The sequence below is a fragment of the Coptis chinensis genome, chromosome 5 (genome assembly GCF_015680905.1).
Source record: "Coptis chinensis isolate HL-2020 chromosome 5, ASM1568090v1, whole genome shotgun sequence".
NCBI lineage: Eukaryota > Viridiplantae > Streptophyta > Magnoliopsida > Ranunculales > Ranunculaceae > Coptis > Coptis chinensis.
In genome coordinates, this window is record NC_141460.1 from 80,684,187 (window position 1) to 80,709,156 (window position 24,970).

At 36.2% G+C, this 24,970-nt stretch overlaps 3 protein-coding genes across 21 annotated transcripts; all 3 read left to right on the top strand.

The window, feature by feature from the left end:
• Nucleotides 1-1,430: 1,430 nt before the first annotated feature.
• On the top strand, nt 1,431-5,068 carry LOC147499221 (uncharacterized). Of its 7 annotated transcripts, none has more exons than XM_086561009.1 (4): nt 1,431-1,651; nt 3,062-3,277; nt 3,371-3,664; nt 4,813-5,068. In XM_086561009.1, exons 1-4 carry the CDS (start codon nt 1,508-1,510, stop codon nt 4,861-4,863), a joined length of 705 nt encoding a protein of 234 aa, XP_086417135.1. In that variant the 5' UTR covers nt 1,431-1,507; the 3' UTR covers nt 4,864-5,068. The 7 variants fall into 7 exon arrangements, 6 of the variants coding, with proteins under 6 accessions (XP_086417135.1, XP_086417134.1, XP_086417137.1 ...); XM_086561007.1 differs by lacking the exon at nt 1,431-1,651 and adding an exon at nt 2,237-2,614; XM_086561008.1 differs by lacking the exon at nt 4,813-5,068 and having other exon boundaries at nt 3,371-3,969.
• Nucleotides 5,069-6,665: 1,597 nt separating this feature from the next.
• On the top strand, nt 6,666-8,793 carry LOC147499222 (NADH dehydrogenase [ubiquinone] 1 alpha subcomplex subunit 8-B-like). The gene is made up of 2 exons (XM_086561012.1): nt 6,666-6,955; nt 8,382-8,793. Exons 1-2 carry the CDS (start codon nt 6,765-6,767, stop codon nt 8,515-8,517), a joined length of 327 nt encoding a protein of 108 aa, XP_086417138.1. The 5' UTR covers nt 6,666-6,764; the 3' UTR covers nt 8,518-8,793.
• A 983-nt stretch (nt 8,794-9,776) lies between these two features.
• Nucleotides 9,777-23,996, top strand: LOC147499223 (sequence-specific DNA binding transcription factor ATNDX). 13 transcript variants are annotated; one of them, XM_086561017.1, is made up of 21 exons: nt 9,880-10,012; nt 10,093-10,180; nt 10,933-11,127; nt 11,212-11,306; nt 11,400-11,450; nt 12,622-12,747; nt 12,825-12,983; nt 13,874-13,957; nt 14,036-14,164; nt 14,892-15,116; nt 15,486-15,614; nt 15,743-15,838; nt 16,696-16,851; nt 17,880-18,174; nt 18,269-18,394; nt 18,506-18,575; nt 20,231-20,291; nt 20,420-20,509; nt 20,918-21,433; nt 21,567-21,601; nt 22,959-23,996. In XM_086561017.1, the coding sequence occupies exons 4-21, from the start codon at nt 11,301-11,303 to the stop codon at nt 23,524-23,526; spliced, it is 2,922 nt and encodes a 973-aa protein (XP_086417143.1). In that variant the 5' UTR covers nt 9,880-10,012; nt 10,093-10,180; nt 10,933-11,127; nt 11,212-11,300; the 3' UTR covers nt 23,527-23,996. The 13 variants fall into 13 exon arrangements, with proteins under 13 accessions (XP_086417154.1, XP_086417143.1, XP_086417152.1 ...); XM_086561026.1 differs by lacking the exon at nt 20,918-21,433 and having other exon boundaries at nt 10,933-11,121; nt 11,229-11,306; XM_086561018.1 differs by lacking the exon at nt 10,933-11,127.
• The last annotated feature ends 974 nt before the right edge of the window (nt 23,997-24,970 follow it).

Here is a 24,970-nt window from a genome sequence, read left to right on the forward strand (position 1 = left end):
ATAAATTGTTTGATAGTGAATAATTGAATGAATTGTTTAGAAACTACATTCTCTTATATAGACTATTCTATTACTAATTTGGAAATATAAACAATATGAAAAAGAACTAATAACTAATTCAAAACTATAACCATAATTGCTAAAACTAACATTAATCCTAATTAACAATAACGTTTGCATCACCAACCATGCCCATTTAATTCTTAAAAATACATTGCATGCTTTGGAATTTAATCTCATGGGGCAGAATATCCGTCCCTTTACGGTGGGCCCAGTCAATGAAGAGATTCAATCTCACAAAGAAACAAAAAAGATAACGTCTCATTCACGGGTCCAAGTGGCCGACCTTTTCACTTGAGAAACAAGGCTAAATCTTCAGTGTGCGAGATGTATGGTGCGCCATCACATCTCGGCCACTCATCCGGGGGTGCGTGTGTATTGCGAGGCAGAAGTACTGAATCCAAAGGCCCAAACGACCTGCGCACCTTACGACCTGCGCACTGAAGAAGTGCTCGAGAAACAATGAAACATTATGGAGCCTAATTTTAAAAAAAAAACATATCAAACCAAGGCCTAATATTTCGAAATCGGGTGATATTTCAGACCCTTCAAAAAATGAAATATATAAAAAATATTGATATATCGGATGATATATATTTTTTCGTTGACTAGACAAAAAAAAAACTGTGTCAATATATCAGAAAATATTGTCGATATATAGCAATATATATTGTAAATATTGGAAAAAATAATAATAAAATCAGTCAAATATCGGTCAAATTCAACAAAATCGATGGTCAAAATTGGATTTATCGGGAATATCGATTATATCGTCAAAATAAAGATATATTTCAATTTTGCCGATATATATCGAGCTAAAAAGGCTTAAATATTCGGCTGCGAAATATCGAATCTTTCGATTTCATATTACTTAAAAAATGAAATATTTCAGCGACATATCGATTTGTAGTCTGAAATTTTCAACCTTGGATCAAACAATAAAAGCACATTTTTACCGTTTTCACCAAGCAATTTACTTATTTTATTTTGTTTTAGTGATGCAGATTAAATAAAAGAATGAGGATACAAAAAAGTTATTTATATGGTCTAGTAATTTATCCACTTCAATAATAACATTGAGGAACTACATTGTCTTATTACGGTTAGGCTCTTACTTTTACTTCAATTTACTGAGTGTATTGTGTGTGAAATCCGTGGAGTTCAAATTCCACGTAACTCCCCAAAGAATCTTTGTAGTAGGCCTTAAAAATTGTTGTGGTACTTGGATGGCGCCATGGTAGGGTAGGGGCAATCTTCAATAATAACCCGAGAAAGTCGGCTTCGTAACATGACAAATTCCACGTAACTCCCCAAAGAATCTTTGTAGTACACCTTATAAATTGTTGTGGTTAGTTGGATGGCGGTAGGGGCAAATGGGCAGTCTTCAATAATAACCCGAGAAAGTGGGCTTCGTAACATCACAACATTCTTTTACGCCTAGATAGAAATGAAGAAAAATAGTCTAGTGCAACTTGTGTTCTCTGCCATTCTAGTACTAGCGCGTTTAAAGCTTGCAAAGGCTGAAGATGAGTATGTTGTAACACCAATTCATGTTGGTGTTACTGTTGAAATAGATACAAGGGTCTGGAAGGTATGCAATTAAGGTCGATCTGGCCAGCCTTACGGTCTCTCTATCTTATACTTCTGCAGGGGTATCAGACTATCAGTAGTTTTATCTAACGTAATATGTTGTTGTGAGATATATGTAAGGATAGTCAAGTCCTTTCCTTTGGTTTCGGCTTAGGTGTACATATATCATATCTAGCAGTTCTAGAGTACGCAGGGTATGAGGGACGTTGATTGCACTACTTTTTGGGGCAAATGGGCAATACACACGCACCCCTGCCCGATGAGTGGTCTAGATTCTCGCGCACACCTCTCTCCTGCGCACAGTAGATTTTCTCATATCTATCTATCATCATATATCCAACAAATGTTAATACGATGTAGCCTTTAAATGGTATCAGTGTTGCTTCTCTTGTGTTATGATTTGAGTTTGATACTTGCGTTTCTTTTTCTTGATTCGTGAGAAGATGGTGATATGGGTCAATTTCGACCCTGTTCTCGTATATGGGTCAGTTGCTCTTGTGTCATGATATTCTGGTTATCTTGTTCTTGTTTAATGATTTCGATATTTTGACTGTGGTTTTCCATATTTATGATCTGATTTCCAAATTTCTTGATTCATGTTAAGTCTGTGATTGGCTTTCGGGTTTTCGTTATTTTTGGGTGTGTTTTCATAGCATTCTTTTGGATGATTTTGGGTTCTGTGTGGTTCTTTTCGTGATTGTTGGTACTTGTGGAGTTCTTGAGGTTCATGTGTAGTTATTGTGACCGTGGTGATCTTTGTGGTTCATTTGGTGATCTTCGTGGTGATTTAATAATTTATGGGGAGCACTACGAGAATGACAGGGATTCTCGCTTGCTCTTATTCACCTTGTTTGGTAGTTGGTCCATTCTCCCCTGTTCTGAAATTTGCCGATTTGGTCTTGTTTGGTTCCGGAGCGTTACTGCGACAGGTGTTTCCACCCAAGTGTGCTTGATTGTTATCTATGTATGTTGCGTTGCACCGACTTTTCGTTGGAGTGTTTTGCTCTGATGCCTATGTTAATGTGTATTTTGTAATTTAGTTTGCGTTGTTGCCAACTCATTATTCGAGCACAATGAGTTTGAGAGGGGGTGTGAGATATATGTAAAGGTAGTAATGTCCTTTCTTTGGTTTTGGTTTAGGTGTATATATTCAACAATGTAATAGTTGGTAACTAATTTTAATACGATGTAGCCTTTCCTCACATAAATTATAAGCATCATCTCTCTGCTTTAGATGTTTGCCTTTGAATGATTTTCACCCCATTCACATCCATGATTTATTAGTGTTTGCAAAATTGTGCTCTTGCAGCACAGTTGAACTCAAGACTTCAAAGTTGTTACTCTTAAATTATTTGTGATTTCTGGTTATTAGTAGCAGTAATATCTCCTTTCCTGTATGTGGTATATGCAGTTTATTCAGAACATGGCAAAACATCAAAATCCAGAGCCTAATATGGCCAACCAGGACGATGATCTTACAAAGAATGGAGACGTCATGGGATGCCAGCAGTTGAACTCGGATGAATCAAAGCTGAAGGTCTGCAATACTCCAGAGAATTATGACGAGGCCTCAAGTAATGGAAGTCAAAATGGAGGAGTCATGCTATGCATCAAGCTTTTCGTTGAGGTCGAACCAATATATATCTAATATCTTCAATTGGTTTAGTACGTGTATATACCTTTCCAGGAAGGCTTCTTAATCCTATTTATTTTATTGCAGGTTTACCCGAAAGAATCCACCAAGGTGCCTGGTACTTCCGAGGCACCAAGCGCGAATATTATTTCATCTAGCACCATGTCATTCAACAATTTGTTCGGGCTTTTTATAATTGTCGCAACAGTCTTGTTTTCTTCATTGCTGCTGCTTATGTTTGCTCGTCAGAAGTCTCCTACAACACTAAAGGAAAGCCTCGCTGAGAATGGACAACCCAGTGCTACAAACGCTGCCACAACACCAAAGGAAAGCCTCGCTGAGAATGCTACAAACGCTACCGACAAGATTCTCGTTGTTCCGGTAAATAGTACTGATTCTGATTCCAAAAAATTACGTGATAATAAAATGGGTAAATCAAATGTTACTGGCCATGGCCGAGAGAAGTCCTCGTGTTGGAAAATTAGTAAACAGTAGTAACTGAACAGACATTGACACAAGTGTCGGTAGAGTGCAGTGGCGGCACGTGCGAAATCCATGTCCAAATTTCTTAATTTTCAAATATGTATGTTAATATATCTATCTCGCCACTGTTTGCACCATCAGTATCAAAATTTCAGAGAAATCGAGATTTCAGACTGTGGAAATGACATTTTTTTACTGTGATATATTTTTGACGCGTTTACATTCAATATTGCCCGATACTATTACTGTCCGATGTATATCAAATTTGGGCTGTGTTTGGTTCCAGAAAAATCGGATTAAATCGGCGATTAATCGGGGGTTGAGCGATACATTTTTATCCGAGTTATCAGTTACTACTCAGTTCCCGATTTATTCGGCCAAATTGACCGACCGATTTCTGAGAGAATCTCGGAGAAATGAGAAAAAAAAATCGCCGATATTACCGGAACCCAAACAGTTAAAAAACAGTGCTTCCCCCTTCTTCCCCAACCTGATACATTTACCCACCGCCGATCTAATCACCACCGTGTACCCCCGAGAGATGTGAGGAGAGAGAAAACATATCATATAGAGATATGATATGTTATAAGCATTTTTCAGTCAAATACCATCAGGGTTTTAGAGTGTTGAAGAATTGAGAGAGAGGTTGGATTGAGATGGCGTTTTTATTTCAGAAATTTCAAGAGGTAACAAATCTGAACACCCAACTCTCATACATTTTGTCTTTGCTGGTTCTGGTTTGAATTCGACTTTAGTGGATCATCTTGACTTTGGGTACTCATTGAGTCATTGTTGTTATAATTGTTTTTTTTTTTGATATTCCATCATTGACTGGATGTGTGAAGATTTAAGAGAGTGTCATTGTCAATAACTAGTTGAATGATTTGGTGGTTAATCTAAGATAGAACCGATTATGGATTGTAAATGTTTTTACAGTAGATGTAGTTATAATGCTATATAGTCAAGCTTGTCAGTATTAGACGGTATAGAAAGAAGTTGTTTTCCTACTGGTTGCACATCACTCGATTCGGCTTCTGGTTTTGCAGATCGACAAAATGAGGGTTTCGCAGGGATTGATCCGGTGCTTTAAGGACTAAGAAGTGTGAACTATGATCCAGGGATTGTGCCAAACGTACTGCAAACGAAATCTAAGGAACCTTCCAGGAAACTCCTTTTCAAGATTTCAATTTCTCGTTGAAAAAAAGTTTGTCCAAAGTTCCAAACCAAATACAGTCAATATATTGTTTTTGAGAGTCAACTGGAATATCAGAAGTATATCAGATCTGTTTCGTTCCGATTCAATTTTGTTCCACTTTTATATCCTATCCTCGTATTTAACGATCCAATTTCTCCGCATAGTGTGTAAACATATTTTTAAATTTAAACTAAGGATCTTGAATCGCATGAATTCACCGACATCATAATAATCATAAATCAATGATTAAACATAAACAAAAATATCTTTATCCATAACTTTAGATAAATGAAACGTGTAAAACGGCAAAAGAGAACTTACATTGTTTCTCACCCTAAGCCTTTTCTCTAATCCTAATGTGTTTTCTTGACCTAATATACAACTATGAAACATGCATATATATAAAGAAAAAATAAAAGAGAATTGGTTCTTTAAATGGACAATGATTCTAATGAACTATAAAATACAAATGGGAGAAAGGTACAAGTTAGGAATGGTAAAACAATTGTCCACGTAAGTTAAGCTAGGGTCCTATTACTGTCGGACCCCAATTTGTTTTGGGCAGACTCTAAAAAAAAAACAATTATTACAAGTATGTCATTGTTCAAAAAAAGTTGGATTTGAAAACCCCAAACTTAAACGATCCGGCTAGGTCGTTTGGACTAAGTCACAAACGACTTTGCCACACCGCACCGTTTGGGACTTAGTCCAAGCGATGTCGCCCATAGAGGTCAAAAAGCGAAAATTTTATATTTTTTTGAAGTCAATCCCAACGACATTTCACACACCGCTTTGGTGAGTCCAAAACGATGTGGGCATGTCGTTGCGGATTTTTCAAAATCCAAATCCCAAACGACATGGCCACATCGTTTTGGACTCAGTCAAAACGGTGTGGTCCATACCATTTGGACTGTGGCCATGTCGTTTGGGATTTAAATTTAAAAAAAAATATAAAGTTCTGTTTTTTGGGCTCTTGACCGGTGTGGGCATATTGTTTGGACTAAGTCCCAAACAATGTGGCCAAGTCGTTTGGGACTTAATCCAAACGACCTAGCCGGGTCGTTTAAGTTTGGAGTTTTTGAGTCCAATTTTTTGTGACCAATGACATATTTGTAATAATTGTTTTTTTTTTCAGATTTTTTAAGACTAATGGCACACTTATAATAATTGTTTTTTTGGGAGTCTGCCTAACACAAATTGGGGTCGGTCACTAACAAATACTTTAAACTATGATGATATAATGTGTTGGTGGGCATAGTATTACTCATAGTTTGGGATTTCGGAATTCCGACAAATCCAAAAATTGAAATTCATCAAATTTCGACCCTATCAGATTTAGAATTTCAAATAATTTTAGAATAATCAATATTTCAACTCTATATTAAAAATTTCAATTTTTTGAAAAATCAAAATATTAGATGGAATTTCGAGGTTTCGTTTGGAATCACGAACACTGGTATTACTCAATTTCTAATGACGACACAAGCAAAAGTGACGCCAATCAATGCCTGCATTTTCCAAAAATTCGATATTCATGATATTTTGCATTCCTACAAAGTACAAATTTCCAAAGCCAAAATATCAGACAAAGTGGCAGGATTGAGTCTCGAGATAACAAATTTTGGCGGGTATAATTTCAATGTATAAATTTCGATATATCGTGAAATAAATAAGATATAAATATATATCGGACAACATTTTACAGATACAAAGCCCAAATTATTTTCCACCAAATAAAAATCCCTAATAATTTTTCCCAGTCTTCATTTCATTGTTTCAGCTCAAATCCTCAAAATCAGAAACATGGATCGAACAGTTGATGATGCAACAGGTGAGCCAATCCCAACATCAGCAATACTAATGGCTGCTTCAAAACACATAGCCATGAAATGCCGAGCTGAAAATGTTGCTTTTCTTATTTGCAAGAAGAACGATCCTAATCCTGAGAAATGTCTCAATAAGGGCCGTGCTGTTACTAGCTGCGTCTTAAATCTGTAAGATTTTTTCCACAGTTTTGTTGATTTTTGGCTAGTTTTGATTCAATGATTGTTTTATGTGGTTGAAAATGTAGATACTTAAATTGGGTACTTGAGAGATTGTAGTGTTCTAAGAATGTGGGGGGGTTGGATGTTGTTTTCTATAGGAGATTTATTTGGGGTGGAAATTTTAGTATTTGGTGAAAAATTCATGTGTAAGTTCACTGGGATGCGAATTTACGCCCGAGAGAGTATATTTCTTGATAAGTTTTGATGATGTATAAGGTATAAGATTTGCACTCGGTCAAGCCTGAAGCCGAGTGTTTGATATGCAAGTTAAGTTTTGATGATGTGGCCACGTCACACTTTCCCATTAAGTCTCACTTGAAGTACATATGTCTTGACATTGTTTTACTTCTCCAACTATAATTTCTGTTAGTTCGCTGGATACGAGGACGTATTCCCTTTCCTGCTCTTAGCAGCAATGGTGACCCATGTACTATGCAAGGGCCTGAAATACAATATCTTGTGCTCGCGTATGTGAAATGTATGGAGTAACCATGATATGGTTCTTTCGTTTAAGAATGGGTCATTTAGGTCACATATTTTGTCATAAAAATTTGATTAAAAGGGAATTATGTTGTTTCTGTGTCTCAGTATAAGTAAACCGAGTTTACATCACAAATTCTCTCAAAGAGGGAATATGTTGTTTCATTGCAGAGAACTTTCGTGGGTAAATCTCACTTTTTAATGAAGAATTCATATGAGATAGGAAGGTCCCTTTTGCTCTGTACTTATCCCCTTGCCCTCCTTGTATAAATTATTCCTTGAAAATTCTGGAGGGTCGAAGAAAGCATTGTATATGCTTCCCATCTTATGAGAAAGCTCTACTAAAATGTAAGATTTGTTGTGGAAATTCTACCATGCAATTAAACATACAGTATATTTTAACAATGTGATTGAGAGATGGTAGGCCCTAAAAATGGAAAAGCATTGTCACTTCTGACAAAAAGTACACTGATTGCAGTGGTTTTTCCAGTCAGTCTCATTATGATGATGGAATGATGGCTCCATATCTTTTTTTGATTGATCACACATAATCATTACCTTCCCAACTCTAGCTTAGCGGCCTGGAAATTTTGAAATCTCAGTGTTTCATTGTTGCAGCAGTTTAAATTGACTTTTTGAAGTAGGTATGATAGTATATTCCCTATGATCATGCCTGAAGGTTAGGAGACTGTTGTTAGTAAACTCTCCTTGTTGGTTTCCCACTTTTCTTGACGTGTAATTCCAATTTCCACCTCTGCAAGATCACTGACAACCCTTGTGTTCTTTTGTTATTGTCTATACTGTATTTGTTTAATTAGTCTGAGATTTGCTTGGTATAGAACAAAAAAAATGATATACATCCTTAACCGACGTTTAACATTCATATTGCCTACAGACTGAAAGATCTTCACCAGAGATGCACCAAAGAGATGGACGCTTATGCTGGTTGCATGTATTACCACACCAATGAGTTTGAATTATGTCGAAAAGAGCAGGAGGAGTTTGAGAAAGCTTGCCCATGGAAAGAGTGATTGGGATGTTCATTGTCTGGTGGTGAATAATTGTCATTCTCTTCGGTAAAAAATGTTTTTGTAGCTTTGATTTGCTCCCCATCAAGGAACAATTTGTGGGAAGAAACTCTTGTTAAATCCAGATTCTTTCAGATGTCAGTTCTTCATGATAATTTCATGCCTTCCATAGCATTGTTCTTGATAAATGCTGCAGACGTGGTTGGCATTTGTGTTTTTACCCTTTGAATAAAGCTAAAATATAACGTATGAAACAATGAGATAGATTGTTAACTGGTATTCTTTTGTTTTCCATGCATTTTCGTTGAGAGAGTGGTTTTTAAAGTTATTTGCTCAATCCTTATGGATTGTTTTGTGGCATGGCAAACATGGTAATGATTCCAGCTGCGGCAGACATTATGGTTTACTTCAACCACATACCCCACATTCCGTGTGCAGATAATAGCTTGGAATCCTGCAGTTACGTGTGTATCCTTTGTTCGCTCTGGTGTCGTTGTTCTGTATAGTAGCTTTTATTCTAGCTTGGCATGCAAATTGCAAATAACTACTGTTTTCAATCAAACCCATGTCTAACTCATCTGTCCGTTTCTTTGCCTTTAAATCTTCTGTCGTTCCTCTCACGCCATTTTGCTAAGCTGGAACATTGATGTGCTTTTCCAATAGAGATCCAAATAAGTGGTTTGATATTGTTGCTTCAGCTTAATGATCTAGATTGTCTAACGGTAGGTACCCTATGCAAGTACGAAGTATAAACCATGAAGAAGCAACTTTTAGTTTCACCCTACTACTGATACTACGAGTAGTATAATGATATTAATGTGTCATTAACTCATTATGCTCCCCCATTTTCAGATGGAATCAGACCTGCCCTTTCATTTTCAGATGGAATCAGACATTCTCCTATAGTCTTACACCTGATAATCTCGTCTATAGTCTTACATTCTAACCGTGCCTCGGGTGTTGATCCGTCCATACCACGACCTACACTCCGCATTTTACTAGTATCATCATTCTTGTTGTGTACTTATTTCTCCTGTGCTTCTTTCCCAAACCTTTGTTCTTTTAAACTGGTAAAGATAAATCGTATCAACAGACAAATAACCAATCCAACAGAGTTGGTAACACGAGATGAACTACGATATAGGGCTTGCCATGGATCCACATGACTTGCTAAAGACGGAAATAAAGGTCAGAACAAAGATTTTGACTAGTCAACACTATCATACAATCACACATGACTTGCTAAAGACGAAAATATCAACGACCCAACACTCAAAAACCTAAAACTTGCCACAAATTTCTCCAATGCACCATAAACCACAATATCATCAGATGTGAAAAATTAAAAACCACCTTTTTTTCTTACCATATATAAACGGTGGTTAAATTTAAAGCCCTTTTTCCTATCTCTCTCTCTCTCTCTTCACATATATTTTCAGGTCAAGCCAACTAGTAACACCAGCGCACGTTAGCTCTCTTACACTCAAAGACTGCTCAGGTTAGTAAACCTACACCACACCTGCGCACGTTAGTCCACATAAATTTATTTCCTCTCATTTTTTCATATTTTTTTTTCAGTGTAAAAAAAAGTGTCCAAGCAAAATTTCATACTTAGATTTCGATTCCAGACGTGAAGAACAAAGCTTTGATTCGTTTTAGTTAGTGGGTACGTTCTAACTTTATCAAATTTGTTGTTTTTAGTGTTATAATAAGTTTTTGAGTTGTTTACAGTTATTTGTTGATTCGTGATGTTGTAGAATAAAATTTAAGGTGTTATATGAAATATGATTTGTTAATTTCATTCTATTTAGCTTTGTGTGTTAGTAATCGCGGTTGGACTTAACATGCATGATTATATGTCGCGATTTAGGTGAGTATAGCATGGATACAATTAGTATATACTTTACGGTGTTTCGTGGAATGAATGAAAAGAAAATATAGCATTGTGAGTTGGGTGTTTCATTTTTGTTAGTTGTGACGTAATGAGTTTCATTGTACTAAGAAAAGAAAGAAACAAGTTTAGTTGTGCTATTTTTTAATACCCGTGTTTAGAACTGAGATACAGTGAAAAGAATGTATTGGAAATTGATTTTAAGTATTAAATAGTGGATACTGCAATAGGTATTAGTACGTCTGTATTGGGAATTTCATCTGCCTAGTTGGAGAGATGATGTGGATAATTTACATCACAAGAAGTTCACTATGCTACCTGTGATCGACGCCCCGTGTTGTTGTATTGTTGTTAAGTACCTATTCCTGGATTTTGAGTTTGCATAGGAATTGTGGGACTGCTTGTTGGCTTCTTTTGAATGCAATACTGTATTTTTGTTGGAGATATTAAGGATGTTATTAGCTGATTGTCTTCCAGAGCCCGACTTTATCTCATATATTAACCTGTAATTTAATCCTCTATGTCAGGCTTACCATAATATAATGAAGTAATTGTTTTACCAAGCAAAAGGAAGAACACAAGTATTTTAAACCTCAATACATAAAGTTTATCAAACAACGAGGTTGACGCGTATGCTCCTCAGCCGCAATTGACTTGTAGAATGTGCAAATGTGTGTTGAACGGTGTCTTGGACCATATAAGCATTTCATATGATGGTTGTGGTACTTGGCCTTGCCTTAGTTTTATGCTTTTGTTTTTGGCTTTTCGTTACTTTGTTCTTTGTTTGTTTTTCACAAACAATGAAGTGTCTTATACCTTGTAGCCAGGGCTGCCAAGCATATGATATCTCCAGAATCTTGCATGGTTCTTGACATTCATGTATAAGTAAAAATCTATGGAAGTAAGTCCTTCATGTTTTGCTTTGAGTTTTCTGTATAAATTTTTTAGCAGGTTTATATCAATCTTAACAAGATATTCATGTTTGTGGTCTCAGATATACAATATGAGGCATATGAAGGAAGAATCTGTGTGGATGATTGATCAAGTGAGTATTGGAAATTGTTGTTGTTGCGTATATATGACTATAAAAAGTTCACACTTTTTGTATTGTTAGTAGATGCCAAACATTCTGTATAGACAGTACATTATTTATTTATTTCTAATTTCTAATTTTTCTTAATCTCTGGAAAATTTATTGTTTAAAGAGGTAAATCGTGATTCTGGAGTACTACATTTGGGCCATATATATCTGTTGTAATTGATAGTGTATTATTTTAATACTTTGTTTTTATAATTATAACTTTTAGTAATAAATGCTGTTATTGGAGCCATAATACTATTGAGTTTCCTGAATAAACGTTCTGTAAAAACCACCAAGGCCATGAGAACCACTCACATAAGCACTTTTTAAGTGTCTAAGGTGGTGCCATCCGGTTGGGATGTTCTAGGAGCTTATGAATCACTCCTCATTTGATCTATTACTTATTATTAGTCCTATACAGCAACACCAGAATGTGGATTCACCGCTTTTAAATGAAATACAGTCCTATAGTATAAAAATTCTTACACCTTTTTTCTCCAGCTTGTGTCAGAAGTTCACTTCATTCGACTCCACAATATTTTTCCTTTTTCTGAAACTCATTAATGTCAGAGAAAGTTTACTTTAAGAGGGGCTCCATCTTGTAACCCTTACTCCTTCCGATTAGATGCTAATGTGAGTACATTCAGGTTTTACACAGTAATGGAATCCAACACTCCCACTGTAAAATTACATAAATGATGATCTCTAAAAAAAGGATCCATTGAGACCTAACAAAATATGAGATCCTCGATCATAACCACCAGTCGACTGAGTTCTCGCAGTGTAGATATTGAATATGCGGTTGTTTCTGGCTGTCCAAATACCATAGAATAGCTATTTTCAACTGTGGGATTAGCTGACGCCCCAACCTGCTAAATAGAGAGATTCAAGCATTCCCCCATGGCGTTCTTTGTCCCCGGACTAGTTTAAAAGGATCCCAAAAACACTGATCCAAATCTTCTTGGCCACCTCTCAATAGAAAAATAAATGTGCAATGTCCTCATTCCCTTTTATAGAGATCTCATATCTAAGAAGTTGCTGTTTCCTACTCTATACCATGTCATTTTGGTTTACTAAATTTTGTTTTCACGTTGCTGTAGAAACTGATGGACAGTTTTCCTATTTTTTATTGTAGCCCATTGACTTAAATTCAGCAGTGGAGGAATTACATGGACTTGGTTCCCAAGAGCTTAATAAACTACTTCGGGAGTCTGAAAATTATATATTACAACGCTACAGTCAAAGTGGGTCAATGATTCAGGTAATGTATCTTCCAACTTCTTTCCTATTTCAGTTCTCTTCCTTAAAATGGTTTTCTAAAATCATCTAAATGTTTAGATCGATGTGGAGAAACTCGCTAGGTGTCTTCCAATGCACCTTATTGCAGTGTTAGTCTCTTCTGGTCGAGATGAAACACGTTTGCAGTATTTGCTACGTGGTTTGCGGCTTTTGCATTCCTTCTCTGACCTTGCATCTCGGCATACAAAACTCGAACAGGTGGATCAAACTATTGTACTAATTTCCTATTTAGTTATTTTTTTGGTAGCTCAATATGTCAGTGTCTTTGATGCTTGTTGACGACACAAATAAGGTGTGCGTATGAATGCCTGTTCGTGCACAACTCTTTTCGAAAGTGCGAGTCTATCTATGTGTTGATACATTCATGAGGTTATGGACAACCCAGGATACTGGTTTTTATCACCAGTAACTGTTTAATAAACTCTTGAGGTAATGAAAACACCTGACCTTTCCATGCAGATTCCCCCCTATAATAACCCGAATATACACCCAAAGGTGGATGTACCTACAGTTTTGATTTCAGGAAAACCAAAGTAATGTGCTGATCATTGAGGCTAACAAAAATCTGTCCATATTGAATCTGTATACCTTGAACAATTAGTTTCTGTTGTGCCAACAAAAAAAAAAAAACAATCTCTGGTACACCTGACTTTTTGACCTATGCATTGAATAGACATAGACAGACATGGGGGACACACGCTGATGCAGACAATTTGAGGTTTGTGTATGAGAAAAATAGTTTTCTTTGGCATATGACGTTTGTGTATTGTTTGGGGTTAACTTCAAGCTCGATGCTATAAGCTAGTCTTAGAACAAAATGTTCACGTGTTAAAATGGATAATAGTAGGAGTTGGGATCAACTAGTCTGGACACAGAGTTATCAGAGCATTGTCCTCGTAAGTCGTATCCACATGCTTTCAAGATGTCGTGCGGAAACTCGTACCCATGTCAGACATAGACACGTATATGAAAGTGAAGTGGAGCATGCGATCTTTAGATATTTCAATAAGTCCTTTTTAGAATTATAACCAGCACACCGAAAAATATTATCATATTATTGATGCTTTTCCTTTCCTTTCACCTTCCAGATCTTGCTTGAGGATTTGAAGGTAAATGTGCAAATAATGGACCTGATATTCTATACGCTTGTTGTACTTGCCCATTATAAGCAGGTGATTCTAATCGCTTCCTGTTATGTTTCTATTTATTTCTTATCTATCTTTCTCACAAAACAGCTCTTCGCCATATAGGATAATCGCACAACAAGAATCTTTCCTCTTCTCCATTCAACACTTGTTTCTTGCAGTCTATATCTATTACCAGGATGCATATCCTCTCAGTGGCAAGATCTTGCTCAAGTTTTAATTGCTCATCCAGAGGTACTTATCATCTTGTTTCCTGTATATATAACTTCTACCGTGATATATAATTCTCAATGTTTAATTACTAGGAGAAACTAACTGCTCTCTGAAGATTGGAAGATCTTCTGTGGGTGAAGTAAAAAAATGGAACGTAGAACCAATTAGAATGTATATCCCATGTAGAATCGAATTGTTCAAGGCTTCATGCAGTAGTCCCCATATTCTCTTTTTGTTGCTTAGATGAAATGATAAGAGTTGCCAAAATATCTAGCTTTTGTAGTGGATATGTGAGTGTGATTTTATATATGGGACAAAATGTTCAAGCGGTAACTTCTGACCCGAACTTTTCTGGATGTAAGAACCGTGTGTGTGTGCGCGCGTGTCTGTGTGTGAGAGAGAGACCGTATTCTCTCTTCTTATTCTTCTCCACAGCTTCGTTTTCTTTCTTTCTCCTTACTAAATAGCAAATATAATGAACTGTGTACTTTTTCATTTTTACACGACTTGGTTTAGACAGGGCCTTTACCTGATATTTTATAAATAAACTGATATTGAATTATTGATTGAAGTTCCCTTGAAACATTCAGATCCTGGAGCTACTTGCTCCTTAATAGTTATGCGAGTTTTCATTGCCACCATGAAATCTTTATTATTTAAACCAATTTTCTCATCTTCCTTTCCTCCTTCGTCTGGCTGATCAAAATTTTACTTCGTATATAGCTGATTGCCTAGCTTTATTTGACAGGTGGATTTGTTTATGGATGCAGCTTGTAATGCTGTACGCATAGACATTATGTTTCTTCGGATCAAGCTTTCAGCACTGAACACTGTCAATTTATGCAACAAGTCCAATCCCACACCTGTCCAGATAGCTGTGTACAGTCTCTGTCAGCAATGTGAGGCTTCATTGCAGTTTCTCCAGTCTTTATGTCAACAAAAGTCGTTTCGAGAATACCTTCTTAAGAATAAGGTTGGTCAATATTAGTAGTAGTAGAAAAATTTACGAACAAGAACAGTAATGGTAACAATGGTTGTAGTAGTGAAATTACCAGCAGCAGTTGTTAATGTTATGATTACAAATGATCTCTGTAGATGATCATGTTAATACAAAGCCATCAGTTGGCAAGTTTTTCTCCTAATTTATTTTGAGAGGTTGTGGTGATTGTTCTACATTATTCATTTATCACATAATTTTCCGCAATCATCTTAGATTACCATCCATTCCCTTCTGCGGATATTCACGTTTCAGTTCCCCAAATGAGAATCTATTATACATTTATACAATATACTTCCTTTTTTTTTTTTTTTCATTTTACTAAAAGGTTTGGAAAAATACCAGGAACTATGTAAAAATGGGGGAATTCTTTCACTAGTTCACGCTGTTCTGAACTTAGACGCACCACATTGTAATGGATCTTCCAAACTTGCAGCTGCTGTATCTAGGATGAAGTCAAAAGTCCTGTCAATTGTAAGTTCAAATCAATTAACACATTATCTCACTTGCTTTATAGGACCTTTGCTGCTCCCCTACTTGTTTACTTTTGGTGACATTTATATGGGCAAATTGTTAATCAGCTTCCTCTTCAATTGATGCAGTTGTTGCAGCTATGTGAATCGGAGAGCATCTCCTACCTGGATGAGGTTGCTAGCTCTCCAAGGAGCATGCAGCTGGCCGAATCTGTTGCATTAGAGGTTAGTGCATTTAGTACCCTTCTTGTAGCCTATGAAGCACCGATACGTCCCTAAGGGTGAAGTATCCGTGTCTGATACGTGTGGGATACGCGATTTGGAGTATCCGATTTTATAATTAATTTTTTAATTTCCGACACGCGGGGGACAGTAATCTCACACACAAGAAATTTTTTTGGAACTTCAACAAAAAAAAAAAAAAGTGAAATTAAATCCAAGTTAAGAAGAAATGCAAGAGAAGAAAGATGAAGTGAATCCAAGTTATACGTGTAAGTTGCTGCTTAATGTGTTTGAATTGGTCATTTTGTGAAGTAGAATTGCCATTTTAATTTGAATTTGGTGAAAAATGCTCAATTATATAATATTTATATATATATATTATTCAAATGTGTCCATGACGTATCCGTGTCCTATATTTTTGAAAAATGCCGTGTCCGCGTATCCGTGTCGTGTCGTATCCGTCACATATCGGTATCCGTGCTTCCTAGCTTGTAGCCATGAGGACAGTCTATAAACTACTGCTTGCTGCATATCTGCCAAGAATTTATTCGGGTCACCTGGAGAATGTGCTAAACAAATCTGTACCATAATTAATAATTACTATTTTCTTTTTTCTTGATATCAAAGTTTCCAATATATCACCTTTTTCTCTCCTGATGAATGCATTAGATACTTTTCTTTAAACTTTGACATCTGTGTACTGGCTTTCTCCTTGATGTTTAGATTTGGTTGCTTAAACTTTTCTTGCGTACTACTACTAATATCTTAACATCTTGTTCATATATTATCAATACTTTTCCCTCATTGGATAGAAGATTTCGCTGTGATGCGCTTATTAATTACTAATTGTTATGATGTAGGTTCTGAAGTTATTGAAGACTTCTTTTGGCAGAAAACAGCATCTTGACATTGATGAAAATGGTTTCCCAAGGGGTTTTGTACTTCTTAACACCATGCGCCTAGCTGATATTTTCTCCGATGATTCCAACTTCCGATATCTCATCACTACTAACATTGTGAGCCTTTAACTGATACCTTTAATGGATACTTATATTATTTGAATCAATGGTATACTTTTGCTATCAGTAAATTGCTGTTTTGCCACAACTTCTCCAATATATTATAATATTTAGGACTATTGTAAAAAAATTAAAGGCAATAAACTATTAGATAGTACAATGTGAACGTTTTGTGTTTATACATCTCCGATGAATGTTATTGCATGGCACCTGAGCATAGAGTCCATCTGCGAAGTAGCCCTTCAGTTTCATAAGCTGTGAACTGCAATTGAAAGTGAAAGGAAAGAATTGTAAATTAGTATACAATAACGGCTTTGAGATATCTGTTTTTTTTCATGGGATTGCTTCTTCAGTTTTCTGATATTTTGTCAGTGTTTTAGATAATTATTTGAAGTCTTAGTTAGCGTTTGTTCTTTCAAATTTCATTAGATACATATGGCAAGGAAGTCTTGTGATCATTTTAATGGATGATACGATTTCGATTTAGATGGTTTTTTTCAAGTGGAGAATTTTGTTGGCTGCATGCCCATGATATCTGTGACTGATGATACGATTGATATGAAATGTTGGCACACCTTTTTACAAGCTTGGTTTAAATCATCTGGTCTTCCGTTCGGTTTAAAAGAGGTCCCTTCCTAGGATTTTACAGTTGTGAGTCTTCATAACAGTAGAAAATTATGTGCACTATTCTCCAGTCTTACTGAGGGGGGGTTCTGGTTTGGTTACCCTCCCGCTGTGTTGGTTTGGGTGTGTGCCAGAATCCCGCTGATTGGGAGTGTCCTTACTTTTAACGCTTGGACATACTGGCCCATGGTGTTCCATGGGCACATTGACACATGTTAGAGCCACACTGACATGGTGCCAAAGCTTGCTTGCACAGGGTCATCTGGAAAGAAAGTGCAGTAAGCAAGAGTCATGTATGTTTATGTGTGCCTAGAAAAAAATTGGAGTCTTTTAAGTTTTTCCTTTGCACGTCTTTGCTTGTGTAAGGTATGTGATGATTTTATTGGCTTCTTTATATGCAGACTCATGTTTTGGCTGAAATTTTAATGCGGCCTCACGAAGAGTTCTTAACGAGTTGGTGTTCTGCTGATCTCTCAGTGGTAGAAGAGGATGCTTCTCTTGAGTTTGACCCATCTGTGGCGGTTGGAGTTGTTTTCATGTTGCTTTCTTCAGGTCTTAGGACATCAAAAGAAACAAATAGGGACTGCAGCTTTAACCTCAACTGCGTGCCAGAGGCTTCATATGCTCAGAACAGGACATCTCTATTGGTCAAAATTTTTGCAAATCTTCACTGTTTTGTGCCAAACATCTGTGAAGGTGACCCTCAGCCAATTCTTGCGCCCAAGCATCTGTAATACTATATAATATGATGTGCATTACTGATATTGTGCTTATATGTTTTAATCAACAGAACAAGAGAGAAACCTATTCTTTAACAAATTTGTTGAGTGCTTGAGAACAGAGCTACCTAACTCAGCTACTGGGTTTCCTTTTGCTTCTAATGTCCAAAATGCGGCTATAGTGTGCAAAAACCTCGGTAACTGTCATATTTGTGATACTGTTAATATATTTGAAACTATTTTCATCTGCATTGTTGTTACTGTTAATGCTGTTTCAGTTGCAGACATGATTTACCCTGAATGTGCAGGTTCTTTGTTGGGTTATGCAGCTTCTTTGATTCCTACGTTTTTGAATGAGGAGGACGTGCATCTGCTAAGGTGATTTAAATCTTTAACCAGCATTTCTTTTCTTTCGTATTGAAGCTGCTATACTCCTTCCGTGTGAATTAACTGTTGATTGCAGCACAATCTCTTACACGGTGTGGATGTTTCAGTAGTTTTTTCTGGCCAGAAGGTGCTGGCAGGAAGTGTTAATATGTTTTTAATGGTTAATACTTGATAGATTGTCTTGAATTTTTCCCAAAGTGGAAATTTTCATTTTTTTTTCTTTTGAAAAATGTGCAAGTAATGCTTGAGAGTGGAGACCATGTGTTTTTCTTGTTACAATATGAACCATCATCCTTCACGAGCTTGTTATAGTAGTTGCTCCAAGCTTTCATATCACATACTCTGCTTTTGGTCTGAGTGAAGGTCTAGGCACAAACAATAAGGGTTAGGCTGTTAGCTAACCAACCTGGTGGAACTGCTAATCTTTTTGTAGACTGAGTATTTAACCTCTTTTTACTTTATAAAACGCTATGTCATTCATTCATGTCCTGTTTTTTATTGTTGGGAATCATTGTCTTAGGACATGATTCACTGGTGTTTGGAGAATTGGGGTAACTTGTCTTAGCACCCGGTAAAACTTCTTACTTATCCAACTTCCCCTTGGAGTCTTGTATCCTATGTGATAGTGTTCATCTTGTGTCATTGATAGCATTGAAATTTCTCCAAGCAAAAAAGGAGATGAGGTTAAAGGGTGATTGATATGTGCATGGCTCTCCTTGAGATAATTTTGTTGTATTTCTCATTTTCTTTTCTAGAAAAAATAATAATAATAAAGTGTAATGTTTTTAGGGACTTTTACTATTATTTTGTTACTGAAGTGTTTAAATATGACATTTTGGTAACATCTATGATTTTATTTTATGTTTGGTATTTAACCAAATAAAAAATAGATTTTATGTTTGGTTATTATCATTTATGATTTGACAACATAGATTATGTAGTTGAAACTTAAAGTGCTAAATGCATGCATACCACATGATCACCACCTGCTTCTCTTAGTATGTTTGATGTCATCTTTTGCTGATCAATCCCAACAAAAAAGGAATATCTCTGTGATACATTTGCGTGCAATGAAAGATATGAACACAACGCCGAAGAATTACGAATTGGTTGCTTGGGAGCCACTACAGACTTGAAACCCACAAAATTGAAGAAGGGAGATGACAAGTTGTTGCCTGTAATCACCCTGCAAATAATAATCAAGAACACGTACACAAAGGGAATAACTTTTCTCATACAAACACAAAGTTTATTAATCAATCAACCAAGTATGGCCAAAGGCCTACATCTCAATATATAGACTTAACCAACTAATTAGAGGCTAGACTTTTAATTCAGTTTGGAAACTAAAATACTTAATTTTTGTAATTAAAATTAAACCTAAAAATTACTTATGCTAAAAACATCATAGTAGCAATTTTAAAAATCCCTAAATCAATATAGGACTAAAATCAATGGTTTGGAACCCTAGATGCATCACTATGAGTTTTTTTGAATGAAATCCTTCATCTCAAATTGTCAGTTTAATTTAAGATATAGTTTGACATAGCATTTTTTTCCCTCCGATAACTTCATAGTAGCAATTTCTGCTTCTTTTGAAAAGAATTTTGATGTGTAAAAGTACCTTTTTATTCGTTTCTCTGCAGCAAGTTCTTCAAGGAATTGCAGTCACTGTTTACACCAAATATTGAAGGTAATTTGACTCAGGTAAAAGTCATCTATAGCTACTTTACCTTCTTTTTCTGATTCTTTCTGCTGGTCCTTTAGATATTGCATTCTTTGTAAATTTGTTTTCCTATTTTCCTTGCAAACTGGCGGGATGAAACATATGGCAGCTAAAGTCGTTGCTGCCAAACACATTGCAGGAGCAAGTTCAGGATAGAAAGCTTTTGCTTTCTGACTTTGATGCTGGCATTTGTAATCAGGTGAATACTTGCACCTCATTTTAGTTGTATTGGTGATCACTTAAATGATCATGGTAGATGACCGAGTTGACATTTCTGTTCACTTTTGGTTGAGCTAAGGTTAGTTGAAGTTTGAACCAAGGTTGGGAAACTGTTGACAAGAGAATGGCTTTGCAGCTTTCTTAACTTGGCCTGGATGAGTTTACGCGGTGACTCAGATGAGTCATGAGCTCTATTTAAATTTCTCTAAAATACTGTTTGTGTTATGAAAAATCTGAAGTGATTGCTTCCATTTTCAACATTTATAAGGAATCATGATTTGATGAAGCCAAAATATGTTCCAACTGATTTCTCCAACCATGGTTTGGGCCTCAAGCCCTCAACTTACTTCTTAACACCCAAAGATGAGACAATTTTGTGTTGCCATAGGAAATTCAATCCAGAGGTGGATATGCACCGCCTTTAACAAGAAAATTTGATCAAGAGACGCGGGAAGTGCCTCTAGACCTTAGTAAAAGTGACTACCCAACGGAAGAAACCTCTGAAAGCTTGTTGCACCAAGATAATGTGATCATGGTAGGTAGGAGAAATGAGAAAGCTGAAAGTAGTGCATCTGAATCCTTAAAAGAGACTGACAAGGATCTCCAGAATGTTGAAACAAGTGGTTCGGAGGCGAGTTCCACTAGGGTTAAGGATTCTTTCGATCAACTGTTGGATAATGGTGAATTTTCAAAAATAGCTGAGAATGAAAATACGTTCAAAGAGGTTGTAGAAAATGACAAGAGGAAAACAACTAAAGAAGAAGAAAAACTGCGGAGAAAAAGGAAGAGAAACATAATGAATAGTAAGCAAATTACACTGATTGAGCAGGCTCTCTTGGATGAGCCAGAAATGCAGCGGAATGCGGCTTCTTTGCAATCATGGGCCGATAAATTAAGTGTTCATGTATGTAAAATGCACGTTTTTTCATTTTTTTTATGTTTATTTTTTGCTCAATGTAGACTAATTCTGTATTCAAGTTTATATTATTTTTCATTTTTGTTTTGTTTTGCTAAGAAGTTTTGAGCTGAATTTTCAGGGCTCCGAGCTAACATGTTCTCAGCTAAAAAACTGGTATGAAACTAAAGTTCCATCTTTGAACAGTTTCTCTATTCTGTATAACTTTTATTTTGGTTATGTGAATATCATTTCCTTTTATCAGGTTTACAATTTGACATTTTGTGTTTTTTGAGTTTGGTAAGGAATATTGGTGTTCATTAATGTTATGATGTCTTCAAGTGGTCTACTTGTATCACACTGGTATGAAGGGTCCATTACTCTAATTTATCATGGCGCTCTGTCCGGTCCCACAAACCTTATTGGTCAAAGGAAATTCTTTTTTTGGATAGAAAGGGGGGTTGATGTTGGTCGGTTGGTATCCTTGTTATCAGATGTACGTGATGTTGGATATTAAGTTTCATATGTTCTTAGATAGGCCTTGAGCTCTGAAAGGGTATACCTTGAAGGGTATAAGCAGTGTCCAACCTGGTCACAATAGATACACCTATACATAAGAGCCTTAACCCAAGGATTTATATATGCATGAAAGCCTACCCATTTTTAAATTTGGTCACGAGGAGTCTCTTTGTGAGGTATGCATGGCTGTGTAATCAGGCAGTACAGGCTCTTTGTGAGGTGAATTCGACATGAAAAATTGATGAGGGAAACTATTGTGGCCGTTTGATCTTACACTAAAACATCTTTGTTTCATTTACCACTCTTTGGTGTAGAAGTGTCCCTGCTCCTTAGAGATACAATTTATCGTTTCATGTGAAGATGGACTAAGATGGGTGCATTTGAAAAGTAAGCAAAGACACGAATGCGACTTTGCGATAGAAATATTTGTTCCTACTTTGGATAATTGACTATAATGTACCAAATTCCTGACTCAGCCTGTAATCTTTGTAAGAAAATCCGATAACTAGGTTGATGAAATGGCGAGGACCAACTTTTATTATTATTATTATTATTATTATTATTACAACTACTACTACTACTACTATTATTATTATTATTATTATTATTATTATTATTGTTGTTGTTGTTGTTGTTGTTATTTTCCCACATGGAACACTAGCTTGTCATATTTGACCTTGCATCTATTCGGGTTAAGTTCTATATATCTTCTTTCAGCTTGTATCTTCATAAGTCCATAGCACATGTTTACTTTTCATATACTTGTTAATTAGAAAGAGAACGGGCTCCTTGGTGTGGTTTAATCTGTCAGTTAGGAGAACATATATTGGTGGTAAAGTAGCTTATTGTTTCAAACTGTTCTGTGACGAGAGAATCGAGAATTTTAGGATAAAATGTGATTGGCTATATGCATCTTACCAAAGCATTGTCTAAACATTACAAATATTACCAAAATTTCCCCCCTTCAGTACATAAGTCGTTGACTTCAATATAATGTTACTTTTATTATCCACAGGGTGAACAACCGGAAAGCCAAGCTACTACGTGTGGCCAGGGAAGGCCGTGCACCATCCGAAGGAGAAAATGCTTTTCCGGACAAGTCAGGTGGGTTGGGTCAACTGCACTTCTATGATTCACCAGAGAGTCACAGTGAAGATTATTATGTTCCGTTAACCACAAGAAGAGGAAGTAACCTGGGTATAACCAAAGCCAGTGTCAGTGAGATTTCTGAGGCTGCTGCAACGAATTTTGTAGATTTTGCAGCACAACAAAGCATACAAATTAACGGCATGTCCATGAGATATGTTCGATTTGAGCCTGGTCAGTATGTGTGTCTGTTAGATAAGGAAAGGAACGAGATCGGAAAAGGGAAGGTGTATCTGGTGGAAGGTGTCTGGCATGGTAACTGCTTGGAAGAAGTAGGCACATGTGTAGTGGATATTATTGAGCTTAAGGTGCAGAAGTGTACGAGGCTCCAACATCCATCAGAAGCTGCTGGTACGACATTTGATGAAGCTGAAGCTAGGAATGGGGTGATGAGAGTGGCATGGGATGCAAACGATATCATGATGTTGCCCCACTAGAGCAAACATTTTTTATGAAATACAAACTCTTGGAGAAGCCAGCTATCCTAGTCATATTGGTGGAGGATTAGGCTATGCCGAGGAAAACAAACAAATGAAAAGGGAAAAGATTCAATGAACAGAAAAATAGGCCTAGTGATAGATTCTCACTTACTGACATCCACTTTACTCCTACAATGAGGTTCAAGACTTCTGTGAGTATTTGAAAAAATATAGGTTTAGTTTTTTTCCATTGGGGAAGAAAGAGTGGGAAGCATTTTTCATCTTATATATACTATGCTTCTGTCAAAAGAGTGTTGGTAATGGCACATTGTCGAACTAGTATATCGTTGCTCATTAATTGAAGCTTACTACATGTATACAAATTTGTTTCGAGAGAGACTTTTCATACCTGACCTATTTGCGCTGATTTCTCTGAGATTGTAAGCGCTACTACCACCACTGCAGATTTAATATATATTTTTTGCGAAGTTTGTCTTCTATGCATAGTGAGAGAACGATGAGAAATAGTTCGGTTGCAATTTGGCCTTTTCTAATGCAAACGCAACATTTAGCATGGCACACCTGCAGGACTGACCTAAATCGATTGTCTTTGGCAAACAACTATCGATCGTATTATATTGTCATTGTTTTAAACTATTACTTTTGGTCGAACTGCTGTGCATTTTCATTTTGAAATACATGTTGAACTGATTAGATAGACTTGAGCTGAATAGTGAGTACTGCTGGTGGTTCTCGAGTCACCTGTTGCAAGGGTCAACCACGTTGGGGTGTTATAAAATGCACTTCCGAAATTTTCAACGTGGCATAGGAGCTCCCAGCCAAGAGTCTTAGTTTATTCAAGAAAAGAGTCCAATTTTGGAAAAGAGTAATTCTAGAGGACACGGGTTTTTTTTAGTAATTTACAAGGGGACAAATTCTAATATTAAGTAATCCCGCGAATCTACAATTTCAATTTTAGTAACCGTCAAATAAAAAATAAGTTGGCCAAACCTTTTTACTTTTTTTCAAAATACTAGTTTTATCCTTCCATGTTATTATAGATATAGAGCATAGAAATTTTTATTTTTTTTAAATACTAGTTTCACCCCTTTGTGTTATGTTTATAAAGTAAAGAAATTTGGTGATTGTTCGTATCCAAATAGGTGAACATATATCATACACAATGTTGTTATATGAACAATAATTGTTCATACCCCAAATATGTATGAACATTGATTGTCCATACTCCAATAGGTGTTCTTACAATCTTACTAACCATACATTATGTTGAGGTATAAACAGTGATTGTACATACCAATAGTGATTTTTATAGCTCATGTTGAGGTATAAACAATTGTTTATACTCCAAATAGGTATGCACAATTAATGTTCATACAAACACATTGATTGTTCATAACTCATGTTTGAGATATGAACAATGATTGTTCATACTTCAAATAGG